Consider the following 14,952-nt stretch of genomic DNA (forward strand, 5'->3'; position numbering starts at 1 on the left):
TGCTCTTCTTACGTGATCTGTCACACCCGCATCTGTTCATCATCTGCAGCATTTGGCCTCCCTTCTTCCCAGGCTTCACTCCCTGCATCCCACTAGCTCATACGCCCCCACCCCGAGGTGGCCAGTCTCCCCTGGCATGTTCTTCTCCTGACACAGTCTCAGCCAGCATGCCTCTCACCCCTGGATCTAATTCTGGGGCTGTGACATTCGAAGCTGGGGTGGGAATGGCCCTGCCACACAACCAGCATGACTGCTGCTTGTGGCTTCAAAACCAGTGCCCAGAGACAGGCACCATCCCTCACTCACCACCCACAAGGCCGCAGGTCGGGGTGTGAAGAGCAGGACAGCTGAGCATCAGATGTGGAAAGATCTGGAGCTCTGGAATCCACCAGATCTGACTTCACGTCTGGGAGGCAGAGTCAAGTGACCGAACCTTCTTGAGGGTCAGTCTTTTCATCTGTAAAATGGAGGTAATGACAGCACCTTCCTTGAAAGTCCTCATGACTCTTAACTGAGATGATGGACCTAAAATGCTCCCCATATGGAAAGTTCCAAGAGAAGCACGAAATAAAGGCAGTGGGAATAGAAGTGGGGGGAAAAGTGAGGCTTGGTGATGGGGGGGGCTGCCCTGAGTCCCTGATTGTTATGACCCACGGCCTGTTCAGCTCCAGGGAGCACAGGCTTTCCAGCCAGGACCAACTAGGAGGCCATGGTCAATCCAGAGCAAAGATGATGGTGCAGAGACCAGGGGATGGTGAGGAGAGAGGTTTGAAAGAATCCCAACCTCCCCCCGGTTCCCAAGCATTCCAGAGACGCCCCATGACCGGGCAGTTACAGTTCCTGTATGCTCAGAGAGGAGCTGTCAAGAGACAGGCCTTGGCGCGTTTCAGAGCAGGGAGGGGATTTGCCCCTGGAAGCTGACTCCGGAGGGTGATAGCCATCTCCTGGCCAACAGGCTGGTAGGCGGAGGTCTTCACCCTGGCTGTTGAGATTCTGGCTCCAGGGGAGGTGGGGTTCCCAGGCCTGGGCTGGCTTGGGAACTTAAATCCCAGGAGCGATGGAGGGACTCCAGAGAAAGAAGACGTTATGTTGCTGGGGAGGAGAAGGGAGGGAAGAGAGGTTGGAGTTGAGATAAGCTTCTGTATGGGGCCACAGAGCCTGGAGCCTGGAGTGGAAGGATGACAATGGGGGTATTTAGTGGGAATATCAAGGGCAAGGCGGTCAGGGGCCACCGAGCTGTTACGGGAAACGAGAAGGAAGCCCAAGACCGAGGCCTCTTGTCTGCCTCTGAAGGCGGCTCTTCCTTCAAGTGTCTCAGACTCTTGGTGGTCAGGGACCCCCAGCCATGCCACACCCCGTGTCCCATGCACACACAGGGCCTGCCCTTTCCTCTGTCCCCGGCAGGACCGGCCTGTGACTGCTCGCCCTGCACGTTCACATACGTGGACGCAGACGTGGGCATAGATCTGATTATAAATAAGTAACGCATCCCTGTGCAACACAACAGAAGTTACCAGAAGGTACAGAGTGAAAAGTGAGTCCCCTCCCACCCAGTTCTTCTTCCTAAAGCCTCACTGAGCCCAGTCTCTTATGTAACCCCCTAGAAAAAGCCTCTGCCTAGACAAGCAAATATATTTTTATGCTTCAGGGAAAAACACACAAATGGTGGCAGATGACATGTCTGTTCCACACCTTGCTTGTTTTCACGTCACGGTAGTTCTCAAAAACCGTCCCAGAGCCCGATGCCGCACAGAATTCTGAAGTTTGGAAGTGCGAGCATTTCTTTAACCAGTACCGGCTTGATGGACATAGACGTCATTTTTGAGCTTTCTCTGTTACAAAACATAACGCTGCTATGAAGTGCGGTCCCTTCGCCCATGCACGTGTGTGACTGTGAAGAAGTCTCCAGAAGAGCTGGTGGATTGGGGGAGGGAGAATGCACGTGTGGTTTTGGTGGCACTGCTGCTCTCTGCAGACGCCATCCCGAGCTGCGGTCCCACAAAGCCATGTGCACGCATGCCTGGGTCCCCGCGGGCTGCCTGGGTCCCCGCGGGCTGCCTGGCACCAGGCGCTATCTCGCTTTCAGATCGTGGCCCAAGTGATAGGAAAAAACGCTATCTGACTGAGTCTCGTTTGCCTTTCTCTTATCATGAGGTTCAGCATCTTTGTCTGGGTTTCGGAGTTATTTGTAATTCTTTTCTGTGAACTGTTCATATCCTGTGCCCATTTTTCTGTTGGTTTGTTCATTTTTTTCTTACTGATTTATGGGAATATTTTTTATATCGGGAAAATGAGCTCTTTGTCCGTGATAGAAGTTGCAAATATTTTCCCCGAGTTTGTCATTTGTTGCTTTCTTGTTTATGGGTAGTTTTTTCCATGTAGAAGTTTTATATAGCTGAAGGCATCAATCTGTTTTATGACTTCCTGGAGTTGGTGTAGTACTTAGAAAGTACTTGGCAAATACTTCACCTCCTCGAGATTATATATTTTTAAACCTCTGACTTTCTTCCACTTCTTTTAGAATTTCACTTTTCATGCTTAAAACATTGATCCATCTAGCATTTATTTTGAGGAAAAGTGTGAGGAAGAAATTCAACTTCCCCCCCCCCCAAATGGCTCCCTGGCTGTTCTAAAACCGTTTGGTGAATAATTGATCTTTTCCCCACCGACTTGAAATTCTGCTTTCATCATATATTAAATAATCCCATATGTATTGGGGTCTATTTCTAGACTCTGAGTCTGCCGTTTCATCAGAACACACTGTTTTAATTATTGCAACTTTATAATATAGTTCAGTATCTGGCCTAATCTTCTCTACCTACCATACTTTTTCAGAACTTCTTTGTTATTCTTTTGTTATTTTTTTTAAATGTGAACTTTACAATCACTTTAATTTTTAAAAATCTGAATTTCGCGTGCATGTGTGTTTTCAAAGTGAGGGAAAGTTTAAGGGAATGACACCCATGTACTATGGATTCTTCCTATCCACAGTTCTCTTCCGTTCTCAGTTAGCTCCTTCCCACTGAGAAGGTGGCTAATAGGGTTGTTGTGTACAGTTGTATAAGTTGTGTACTGCACAAAGGAGCTGCTGGTGCCTGCCAGCTGGGCACAAACTCTTCTCTCTTGTAGTCTGCCCATCTGCACATACAATCAATAGTAACAGTAGCCACACCTCCTATAGCATGTTCCAGGAGCTGTTCTAACTTCTTTGTTCTTAAATTTATTTAATCTACACCACAAACATATCCCCGAATTTATAACTAGGAAATTGAAGTGCAAAAAGCTTATGAGTATGTTGCCCAAGGCCAATGATTTGTGTCACCCACCCTGCATTCATGGCTCCTACACGTACACACACACACACACGCACGCACACACACGGCTGTCCCCCACCCCAGTATCCTTTCCCTATCAGTGTCTTGCCCCCTAGAACACCCACAGTGCCAGCCACCCTGCCATCCCCTGCTTTTGGAAGATGGCAGGCCTATCAAGGAAAACCAGCTGGCTGGACTCCTGCCATTACTCAGTGTTGAATAGGGCCTCCCTCCCAAATCCCTGCATCAGATGGCGGGTGGTGGCGAGGGGGGAGGGGAGAAGAGCCCGAGTCCCTCCCAGGCCTCCTTGTGAGGATAATGTGAGATGGGGGATGCAGGGATGCTCAGGGCTCCGTGGTACCCAGCAGGTTCTCTGGGGAAAGGGCAGCCCCACCCTCCTCTTCCCAGCCTCCGTATCTCGGGCAGCCGCTGGACTCAGCCCATCCCCGTGCACCTCGCTGGCCTCCCGCAAGCTGGTGCCCAGAGAGCCTGAGGAATGAGCTGGCACATGCGGGCCTGGGAGCAGATTGCCCAGTGAGCCGCTGTACGGAGGCGAGGGGGTCTGGGGGCAGAGCGCGCGTGTGTGCACACGTGTGCGCGTGCAAGCGCCCGCCCCGCCCACCCGCCCCTCTGCTGTTCTGGCTCTGAGTCAGCCCTGCATCCCAGGGATTGAATCACTGGGGGCTGGGAGTGTTATTGTTTTAAAACAAACGGGTGATGACAGGAACTAACAGAGGGTTTTTAAAAACGCGATTCAAAGGGCTCTTGAACACTGCTGGGGAATAGGAATGTGCCTTTGAAGTGCGAATGTGCCCATTTGTCAAACAGGGGGCAGAGCCGCTGCCTCAGCAGAGCCAGCTCCCAGCTCCCAGCAAGTGGGTGCCTGCTGGCCTCTCTGCCCTCTGCTGCCACCAGAGGTGGGCTCTGGCCAGGGACCGGGGGCTGGGGTGGGGGCTGTTCCCCGCCCCCAGCACACTCCCCAGAGAGGGCCTTCTGATGGGCTTTGTAAGGCGGTAAGCTCCGTGATGGCTGTGAGGAGCCATGCAGAGGGTCGGGAGCAGGGCTGGGGTGGGGTTCAGGGAAGACCCTCCCCAGTCGTCACAAGTTATCCACTCAGGAGATTGAGACCAGGGGTGTGGGGTGGGGGGCGATGCAGTCCAGCCAGTTGACCGGGCCCCAGGTGTGCATCATTGGTGCTGAGTCGTCAGACTGCTCGGGCCCGGGTGAGGCCTTGACATGAATGTGAACCCACCCGCGGACCACAGACGTCTAATTCTGACCAAATCAAAGCGTAAGAGGACAGAAGGATCACGCAGCCTGGTGGTGGAGGGAGTCCACCGAATGGACTCTGCCCTTGATGCTGTTGAGGGGCTCCCCCAGCCTCGGGGGCAGGACTCAGGACACCTCTGTCACCTGTCACTTATGTCAACCCACCCCCCTGTTTTCCTTGTGACGTTTATATTCCCTTTGACTGAAGTGCGGCAATTCCCCCCCTTCCTTCTGTCCTGGAGGGAGGAATCCAGAAGCACAGGGTATCTAGTGGATGGGGATCCAGAGGGGAGAGAGACAGAAAGTACTAGGAAGAGGGAAGGGGTGGCAGCAGCAAGACTGAGCCTGGCGTGATCTGGGAGGCGGGAGGCGGGGAACTGGTTGGTAGGCGTGGGAGACTCACTCTGAAGATCAAGCTCTGAAGTCAGACCACCCAAGTTCAAATCCCTGGGTAGCCACATGACCTTGAGCAAGTGACCTGGCTGCACCTGCTCTGTCTCCCCAGGGGCGTTAGGGCACTGCGCGAGCAACCACCCGAAGGTGAGCAAGTGATAACTGGTAGCTTTGTGTCTCTGTTTCCCACAGATGACGTGGCCCCCTATTTCAAGACGGAGCCGGTGCGGACGCAGGTGCACCTGGAGGGGAACCGCCTGGTGCTCACGTGCATGGCCGAGGGCAGCTGGCCGCTGGAATTCAAGTGGCTCCACAACAACAGAGAGCTGACCAAGTTCTCCCTGGAGTACAGGCAAGCCTCCCCTCCCCTACCCTCCCCTACCCTCCCCTCCCTCCTGGCTGCCAGGGGAACCAGGGTGGGGGCCTGTCTGGCAGTGTGGGGGCAGGAGTCCCCACGCCAGTGCTACTGCGAGGCTGGGGTGGCAGAAGTTGGGGGGCAAAGACAGCCCTGCCCCAGGAGTAAGAGGCCCTGCCCTGCTGAGTTCAACAGAGAATTGGGTTCAACCCAGACGGGTGACCCATGCAACAGGGAACAAAGCAGAGGCAATGGTTGGGGTAGGGGAGCCCACCACCAGCAGCTGGGCTGTGGTCCTACCTGTGACCAGAGCCCCTCCTCCCCAACCCCTGAGAAGAGCTCTGCTATCTCCTGGGGGCACTGAGGTTGGCCTGGGTCCGACACACGGCAGGGGTGGGGGCATGTGGCAATGTGGGGTCGGTGAGGGAGTATCTTGTATTTGGGGGCAGTGCAGGTGTGACATGGGGGTGGCCTGCCCATGTCCTTTGGGCTTGTCCCCACTCCATGTTCGTGCCCATGCCCTGAGCTTTGGACTGGCCTTCCCTCCCCAGGACACTGCCAAGTGGTGAGAAAGGAGAGGAGGGATGGACGGTCACAGGGTCTCAGTGAAGCGGGCTACTGCTAGAAGCCTGAGCTACCCCCCAGGCCCCGCCAGGCCTCCAGCACTTTCCTCCCGGCAGACCCTCCCTCCGGCTCCTATCTTCCCATCTCATCTCTGCCTGTTTTTACTGGCTCCCAACCCTGTGGCTGGTGATTAATCCCCAGGCCTGATGTGCGTAATCGGTTTTGTTGGGGAAACAAGATTGTCTTGCCCTGGGGATGTTGATACGGATCTGCCGCCAGGGACCAGAATGCAAATGAGCAGAGGGTATTTAATTGCTTAAGGATCTGTCCTTCCCGGAGAACCACCCTTTTCTTTGCCAAACGGAGAGGCCAGAGTCTGGGGTGCCCTCGCCCTCCCACCAGCCCCCAGGTTCCTTCTGCCCCAACCCTGGACTGGATTGGCTGGTGGGTGTGGCTACTTTGTCAGAGGAGGGAACAGGAGGGTCTGGGGCAGGAGAAGCACCTCCCCTCTGGATGGTGAGAGGCCAGGAAGCAGGAGGCCCTCCGGTGCTGGCCACTCTGGGCGTTATGTCTCCAGGGAGCCCAGGAGGGAGACTAGGGGTGCTCCCATGAGCAGCCCCTTAGCAGTTTTCAGATGGGGGCCCAGAGCTCTCCTAGCTGCTGCCTGGTGTCCCTGGGGCAGTTTTGACAGCCCCTGTGAAGAGCCCCTGTGTCCTTTGGATACATGGGAACACCAGGAGCGTGTGGCTGGCATACCAGAGGTATAAGTGGTGTCCAGGCCTCTCAGCCTGCCCCTGACTTCTGGCTGGCAGGGAGCTGGGTCAGGATCCAGGAGGAGGAGGGCGATTGGTTCTTTATCATTCAGTCCTGCCAGCAATCCTATGAGCAGGTTTAATTAGTTTTCCCATTTGACAGATGGGCAGACTGAGGCTCAGAGACATTAAACACTTCACCCAAGGTCAGATGGTCGAGCTGGGCTTCAAGAGAAGTCGTCCGGCTCCAGGGCTGGAGATCCTTTACACCCAGCGCCTCCTCGAGCAAGGAGCGCTTCCTTAATACGCATCCCAAGCAACCTCTGCTCACTGTGCTCTGCGGATTCTGGAAAACAGAGCAGAGTGGGGAATGCAAACAACGTCGACCCTTGAACAACATGGGTTGAGCTGCGCGGGTCCGCTTACACGCGGATGTTTTTGATAAGTACAGCACAGCGCTGTAAATGTGTTTTCTCTTCCTTATGGTTTTCTTAATAACATTTTCTTTTCTCTAGCCTACTTTCCTGGAAGAACAGTATGTAATGCATATAACATACTGAATCCGTGAGAATTGACTGGTTATGGTACCGGTCAGGCTTCCAGTCAATAGGAGGCTGTTAGGAGTTAAGTTTGGGGAGTCCAAAGTCATACGTGGATTTTGTATGGGGGGTCGGTGCCTGGCTCCTAGGTTATTCTGAAGTCATCTGGATGCTGTTTCCGACCTTGGTTGGGTGGCAGTTTCAGGGGGACACAAATAAGCTTCCACCGGGGGACCTCCTCTCCCTAGATGGCCTCAGAGCTCTTTAGGGTTGCTCCTGATGCCACGCACCTTACCCGCTGCTCTTCCCATCTGAGGCGACACCCCCACCAAACAGGACCCTCCCACCCTGGGCCCCATGGCAGCCCCCTGCTCGTGTCCTCTGTGCTGCTTTTGTTCAAACTGTCCTGTCCCCTCTAGTTGCAGCATTACCTCTTCTAGAACCTTCTTTCTCTCCCTGCAGGGCCCCAGCTCCTTCAGAAAGCCTTTCCTGATAGTACACACCTGTGTCCTCAATCAGTATCTCTCTGTCTCTGTCTCACAACACGCGCGCACTCGCGTCTGCCTCTCTCTGCCCTTTGTGACCGTCCACAATACATCCCATTACACCTTTTGCTTTCTCATCATTTATACACGACGCTGCGAGTAAGCCACAGACCTGAGGTCAGGGCTTCTGGAACCGTGGCATTTCTGGGGGTCTCAGGGCTCTCAGGACCAAGAACTTGATTCTGCCAGGAGCTCTCTCCCCACCCCACGCCCACCCTGGGCTGCTCAGCAGCACCACCTCTGCGTGCAGACTTCATTCTCACCGGGTGAATAACACTGAAAAGTTCACGGTCACAGGCTTACAGCCCCATGATCTCAGGGCAGAAGGAGCATCCCTGGAAGTTCCACGTGAGAAGTCCTGGGGAAAGATTCTGATCAGTCCCGCTTGGGTTGTCCCACTTCTTTTTGCTAAGTTATTTAAGAATTTGCAGACATCATGTCACTTCACCCCAAGGAGAAATGTCCCAAGAACAAGGCATTCTCCCACAGTACCACAGCACAACGTTCACGCTGGGGAAATGTCACATCAGTACGGTACCACTATCTCATATGCGGCCCATATTCACATTTCTCTGTCCCAGTGATGTTCTTCGTGGCCATTTTTACTATTGTTTGATACAAGATCTAATCAAGGGCCATATATTAGATTTACTTGTCAGAACTCTTAGACTCCTTCAATCTAGAACCATCCCTCATTGTTCCTCCCATCTTTCATGGCATTGACATTTCTGAGAGCCCAGCCAGTTTTGCAGAATGTCCCCCAGTGTAGATTTGTCCAGTGCTAACCTTATCATTAGACTCATATTAAGCCTTTTTTGGCAAGAATGTTACCCAGATATGTGTCCCAGTGGTGATGTTGGGTTTGATGATCGGTTGGTCAGGGTAAAGTACACCAGATTTCTCCATTGTCAAGGTATGGAGATATCCACTTGCCTTTGGGGGATAACTGGAAACAGTGAATATTCTCCCCAGGAGTCCTTCACCCGGTGATTGAGTCTCCATTGAGGAGTCTAACCTGGCATCCATTATTGCCAGTGTGGTGGTGATAAGCAGATTTTCTACTTCTATCTTTTTCTTTTTACTTGTATTTGTCATTCTTGTATAAAAGAGATCTTCCCTTTCTCATCTCCTTTAAAATAATATAGCATCAGGGCGCCTGGGTGGCACAGCGGTTAAGCGTCTGCCTTCAGCTCAGGGCGTGATCCCGGCGTTATGGGATCGAGCCCCACATCAGGCTCCTCTACTATGAGCCTGCTTCTTCCTCTCCCACTCCCCCTGCTTGTGTTCCCTCTCTCGCTGGCTGTCTCTATCCTGTCGAATAAATAAATAAAATCTTTAAAAAAATAATAATAATATAGCATCAGTATGAACTGATGGATAACTTTTCCTATTCAATGTGTCTTAATCTGTCCCTGTCATTCTTCATTCTGATGCTCACTAGTAACCCATAATTGGCCAGGGGAGCTTCTTCAGGTTGCATCCTGGGTCTTTTGGACGTGTCCGCACTGGATTTCTAGAGCTCTCTTGCTTTTTTGGCTCAATAAAATGTTCCAGATTCGCCTTTGAAATACATGCACACCAGAAATTGCATCCCAGAGGAGGGTGGCCAGCTTCTCATCCCATGGTTCTCTGACCACTGCTTGCTGCTTCCTTGCAAACCCCAGGCTTTGAGTTGGGTGATAATATCCAATTTTCAGGCAGAAAGATGGCTGAATTTACTCAGCAAGTCAAGAGAAAATAAGATTCCAAGTGCTGCCATAAATTTCACTATGTTTCCTACCCGTCTCCAAAGGAAGAAGTTTGCATTCACATCCAGTCTCCACTGGTCTTTATTCTCAGTGGGATCTGTAACCAAATGGGCATGGCGTGTGTGTGTGTGTGTGTGCGTGTGTGCGCACACGCGTGCGTGTGACAGCTACACAAAGGACACCCTGTACATCCTTCTGAGCACAAGTTTCTGGGGCGAGTGTGTGGGGCCACATCCATCCCAGGGGGGCAGAGTGCAAATAGCATGGACTTTGGATTTCGGGCCACCTAAATATAATCACTGTCCTTCCACGCACTAGCTCTGTGACCTTGGGCAGAAGTAGCCACCATGCACTTGTTTTCTCATCTTGGAATCGGGCACATGCCTCCTTTAGAAGGTCCTAGTAAGAATTAAATGAGATTCTATGGTGTGAGCCCCGTCCCTGGTGCAGTGGAGTAGATGGTACTTGCTAGGATTGTACGAGGTGTTTGTCTCGACGGAAGAACAGGACAAGTCTGATAGCAAACCCACCAGATCTCATGTGCAAGCAAGCGATCTCTGAGGTGGTCGCGGGGCTCTGTACACATATTCCAGTGCCACTGTTACGGTCTGGGACCCTTCTTAGAATTCTTTTTTGGTCAACTGCTCTAAGAGCCCCTCGTTGGTGACCTATCTTACCTGTTTCGAAACCAACCTTGAATTCCTAGTTTGAGAAATAAAGTGCCTGTAACAGTTGGGGGTAGCACTTGGGTACAAAGCAAGATCAGTCCCTAAATGAGATCTCTTGTCCCATGTGGGTGGGGTACTGCATGGGAAGACCCTCCCAAAGCCCTGGGCGCCATCCCCACTGCCCACCTCTATCCGTGGAATAGGTGTGCGGCTTCCCGCAGTGACTCTCGGCGTGTGTGTTGGGGGGTGGGAGGAAGTTGAACACAATACTCAGTTGGAGGTCTAAGGTCTAATGTGTTTGTTGGCCTCTGTGCGTGTGTGTGCGTGTGGGGGTGGGTAAGTGGTGGGTGTGATTCTGTCATGCTCTTGTATGCACGTGTAACCGTTGCAAGTCTATGTCTGTGCAAAACACATTGGCGTGTTAGCCCAGCTTCCTGACCAGGTGGGATGGTAGCACATGGAAGGTCAGGGCCTCCTGTGTTGCCCCTGGAACTTCTTCCATCGGATCATTCCCCCCCTACTCCCTCCCCTCTGCCCCCATCCTCTGCCCTGCCTCGGTCTCCCCTCTCCCCACTCCAAGGCCATCTCCCCAAGCTGCATCTGTTCTGCCTAAGTTTGCTTCCACTGAACCAGCCAGGGCTGCATGGCTGGAGACAACCCACCAGCTCAAGACATGGCAGGTCAGGCAGGAGCAATGGGGGAGGGGGCGGGGGGCGGGGACCAGAACCACCTGTCCTTGTGACCACATCCTGGCAAAGCCATCCACCAGATTATGCTGTCCTGCCCTGCTCGTGCTTTCTCCTATAATTTTCCTCACCCTTAAAATCGCATCAGAAAAACAAACCAACTGGGTGGATCTCACACACACACACACACACACAGACACACGCGCGCACACACACATTCCCACACATGGTTAACATACACCATCTCACAGCAGCACTAGGCCAGTGTTATTACCCTAATTTTGCAAATGAGGAGCCTGGAGCTCAGAGGAGTTCTGGAACTTGCCTGCAGTCAGGAAGAGAACAAGAGGCAGATCCAGGGGGTCTGTCTGACCGGAGTGTGTTCTTGAACCACCTGTAGAGACACACACGGGGTCCCGATCGGGCTTCTCCTGCCACACTCCTGTCACTGTCTGTCCTTCTTCTGCCCTGAGAGGCAAGAAGCCAGGGGCCCCCTCAGACCCTCTGACATGAAAGCGAGAGGGAGTGAGACCAGCAGAGGTGGAGTCCCGCCCCTGAGGCCCCAACTGGCCCCTGGCTGGCGTGGAGAAGAGCAGGTGTGTGGAGGGGAGCCTCAGACGAGCCAGGCAGGGCATCGGGCCTGCCCCAGGCTGGGTCCCCAGCCCCACTGCCAGGCTGATGTGCCTCTACTGGGAGCCGTGATGTTGGGGCACCGCACATGGGCTCAGCAGCAGAGAGAATAAAGCCCCGTGGCTGAGGCAGAGACCCAGGCGTGCCACAGCCCTTGCTAGGGGCACAAAGCAGGGGACACATGTGGAGAGGCTGCAGCCTTTGAAATTCTTCAGAGGAGAGGATGAAGAGAAACTCTCCGCACCAGCTGCCTTGTCTCTGGCTTATGCTCTGGCCTCGCCTTAGAAGTGAGAGCAGGCAGCAGCGGCCGGGGACGCAGAGGCCAGCGGGCTTCCCAGAGGGCACTGCAGCACATGCCACGTGGGTGCCCGGAACGGAGCCAGGCTCTTACCAACAGCAGTTCTGGGAGATTGGTGCTATTATTATCTCTCTCTGCCCCAGAGCTAGGAGTCATAGCTCAGAGAAATTCAGCAACTTGCCCAGGGTTACACAGCCAGACCTGGGGAGTCAGGTTTTACCCAGGATCTTTTGGACCCCAAGCCTGCATTTCCCCCCTGTCCGCTACAAGCTGTCTGGCCACGTTTGTCCTCCCCCAGGACCCTGCTTTCGGGGGATGGCCCCAGCCAGCCTTCTAAACCCATGCAGGAGAGCCAGTCGCGGCTAACACGTGGACGTACGCGGGCCCAGCCCTGTTTGAGGGATTTCACATATGTGAACTCTTGAAAACGAGCACTCCAAATGATCATCTCCCTCGTGCCAGGCCCCGTGCCGGCCCCTTTCCCTTAGGCTCTGTTCTCCATCCCTGAACATCAGCAACTCCTGCAGGAGAGGCGTCTTGGTAGTGAGGGATGTGAGGCTTCATGGCTTCGTTCCCTGAAGTCGTGGAAGATCTTCTCCGTCCCGGCCTGATGGACGAACGTCAGGAGAGGCCTACCTTTGCTCAGTCACGGGATGCAGATTTGGGACCTTCTGCCCGCTGGGCATGGAGCTAGGCCAGGACGACAGTAAGGAAGGGCAGTGCCAGCCAAGGGGCAAGAGGTACCCTCATGGGCCGTAAGTGCCTGGACTAGGGAGGGACAGCAGGTGTAAAGGCCAAGAGAGGGTCCCAGAGAAGTTTGGGGCAGCCTGTAGAAGATGTCGAACTTGAACTGAGAGGGGAAGAGGCATTGGTGTAGACGCGGCGTGAATGGGCGCCCCCACCCACCCACCCGGCGCGTAGACACTGGGCTCTAGGTAAGCCAGGAGAGCCCTTGCCCCCAAGGAGCTTGCAGTCTGGAATGAGAGCAGAACACAGTCATTCTGCACGTACCAATGGACCCCAGTTTCAATGCATGCTATGAAAGCACAGGTCGGAGAAGATGTCACCAGGGATGCTGAGACCTAGAGGATGGGTAGAGTTAGCAGGGGCAAGAAGGGGCAGAAGGGGGCTTGTGGCCAGAGCCGTGCGCACAGACACAGAGGCTGGAGACCAGCACGGACGGGAGATCAGGACCCTGGAGGAGCGGATGGGGTCAGTTAGGTCAGGGCTTGCTGGCTCTCTTCGGGAGCTCTTATCTCAAGCCAACAGCAATGTGGGGCTCCTGACTGGTTTGTCACAGGGAAGGGACACGATCAGGTGTCCGCTTTCAAACCATGTAGCCAGGCAGCCAGGTGGGGAGTGGGCTGGAGGAGAGCAGGTGGGAGCCAGGCTGCGCAGTCGTGGCGGGAGGGGGGTGGCCGGGCCATCTTGGAGACAGCAGGATCGGAGGACCGGATGGGTCCGAGACCTATCTGGGAGGCAGAACTACAGGACTCGACGATGGGCTGGTTGTGCGGGTGAGGGAGGAAGACAGGTGGGGAGGCAGGTGGTGGAGGAGACGCTGGAAGGGACACTGTGGAAAGTCTCCATGCTCCCTTTGGGCACTTGGCGAGACTTCGGGCAGTGGCGTCCAGCAGGAAGGCATGGAGGAGAAAAGCCCAAGCTGAGGGTCTTGATTTAGGTGTCACTGATGTCACCGTGACAGCTGACGTCGTGGGAATGAGCAGGATGAGAGAGTGGACACGGCACGGGGAAAGAGCCTCAGAGCCCCAGGAGGTAGATAAACAGAGGTGAAAACCTGCCCAGCAGCACGAAGCCATGAGGCCACGATGGAGATTGGGGTGTCACGGGGTGGGGGGGCTTTTGAGAAGGACCAAGTGGCCAGCTGTGTCCGCTGCTGGGACACTAACAGCTCTCAGCTAGATATAGGGACAGAGGTGACCTCAGGGAGAGAGGAGGGCTGAATGAGGGGCCTGTGGGGGGGCCTATGTGGAGGCAGGGTGAACGTGAGTGAGAACATTCTGGGCTGCATCCTGCAGGTGGTGGGTGGTCTCTGGAGGATTTGGGTCAAGGGAGCTCAAGACCCTGTGTTCCCCTGGGCCTGCCTTCTGTCCGGTCTCCTCTCTCACCAACACCCTTGGCTCAAGGGCAGAAGGAGCTCTTTCCCAGTGCTCTCTGCTATTCAGGACTCTTTGCTTTTCCCTCTCCCCGACCTGGCTTGTCCGTACAAACCTTTGCTGCTGGATCTCTCTAGACTCGGCACCCGCGTCCCCCGAGTATGAATCCCAGTCCAGACCCTGACTCCGTGTGACACCTGCCTCAGTTGTCCGATATGTCAAATGGGAATAATGACACCAGTCGCTACCTACCAGAGGGTTGTGAGCGTCCTGTGAGGTTACGCGTGCAGAAGGGTGTCTGGTCATCGGTGGCTGTGTGAGTGGACACGGTGGCCCGGAAGCCAGCCTGTAATCACCACCCACGCACGTCCACCCCACGGGCCAGGCTGTCCCCACTCCTTCTGCCTGGCCAGGGTCTCATTCCAATGTTCCTAGGAGATCCAGGCTCCTCTTCCATGACAAAGCCAGACCCACCCACCCCTTGCCGGCCTCTTCGGAGATGGCCTCTGATTTGGCCGTGAGTTTGGACATCTTGTCTGAAAATTGAAGGCTGCCGGTGAGAAAGCCGGAGTGTAGGAATTAGTTATGATGGGCATAAATTGAATTTTAATAGAGATGTACATGGCACGGAGCCAGCGTACTCAGGCAGAGGGGAGGTAGTAATTAAAAGTTAACGAGTTTAGAAATGTCGTAATCCTTGGGGAGGGATGGGGGAGGTGGGCCGGGAGGAGGAAGAGGCCCCCAGCCAAGCGTGCTGTCCTTCCCCTGACCCAGAGGCCCTCCTCCCACTCCTGAGGAGCCCAGGAGGGGAGGAGGGCTGCGGGGAGCCCAGCAGGCCCCGCGTCTGCACACGCAGGGCAGCCTTCCAACAACGGAGGAGGTAGAGTTAGAGGGACCCCCGGACGATGCTCGTGCTGCCCCCGAGAAAGACCGCAGCGGGGGCAGGGCTTCTCAGCCTGGGCCTGTTAGCGTTTGGGGGCAGAGCATTTCTTGGTGGGGGAGCTGCCCGTGCCCTGCACCGTGTTTCCCAGCATCCCTGGCCTCCGTGCCAGTAGCCCCCTCCCCCCTCAAATG

The 14,952-nt window shown here is 54.5% G+C and overlaps 1 protein-coding gene across 3 annotated transcripts in view; it reads left to right on the top strand.

Moving 5' to 3' along the window:
• Positions 1-14,952, top strand: part of SDK2 (sidekick cell adhesion molecule 2) — a 258,779-nt gene that overhangs the window by 117,782 nt on the left and 126,045 nt on the right. For all 3 annotated transcript variants that reach the window (XM_087854153.1, XM_087854152.1, XM_045814625.2), the window contains exon 2: positions 5,169-5,328. In XM_087854153.1, coding sequence (XP_087710279.1) covers positions 5,169-5,328 — 160 coding nt within the window. The remainder of the gene's footprint in view (positions 1-5,168; positions 5,329-14,952) is intronic.

This window comes from Ursus americanus, chromosome 23 (genome assembly GCF_024610735.1).
Source record: "Ursus americanus isolate L20-20 chromosome 23, mUrsAme1.1.p, whole genome shotgun sequence".
Lineage (NCBI taxonomy): Eukaryota > Metazoa > Chordata > Mammalia > Carnivora > Ursidae > Ursus > Ursus americanus.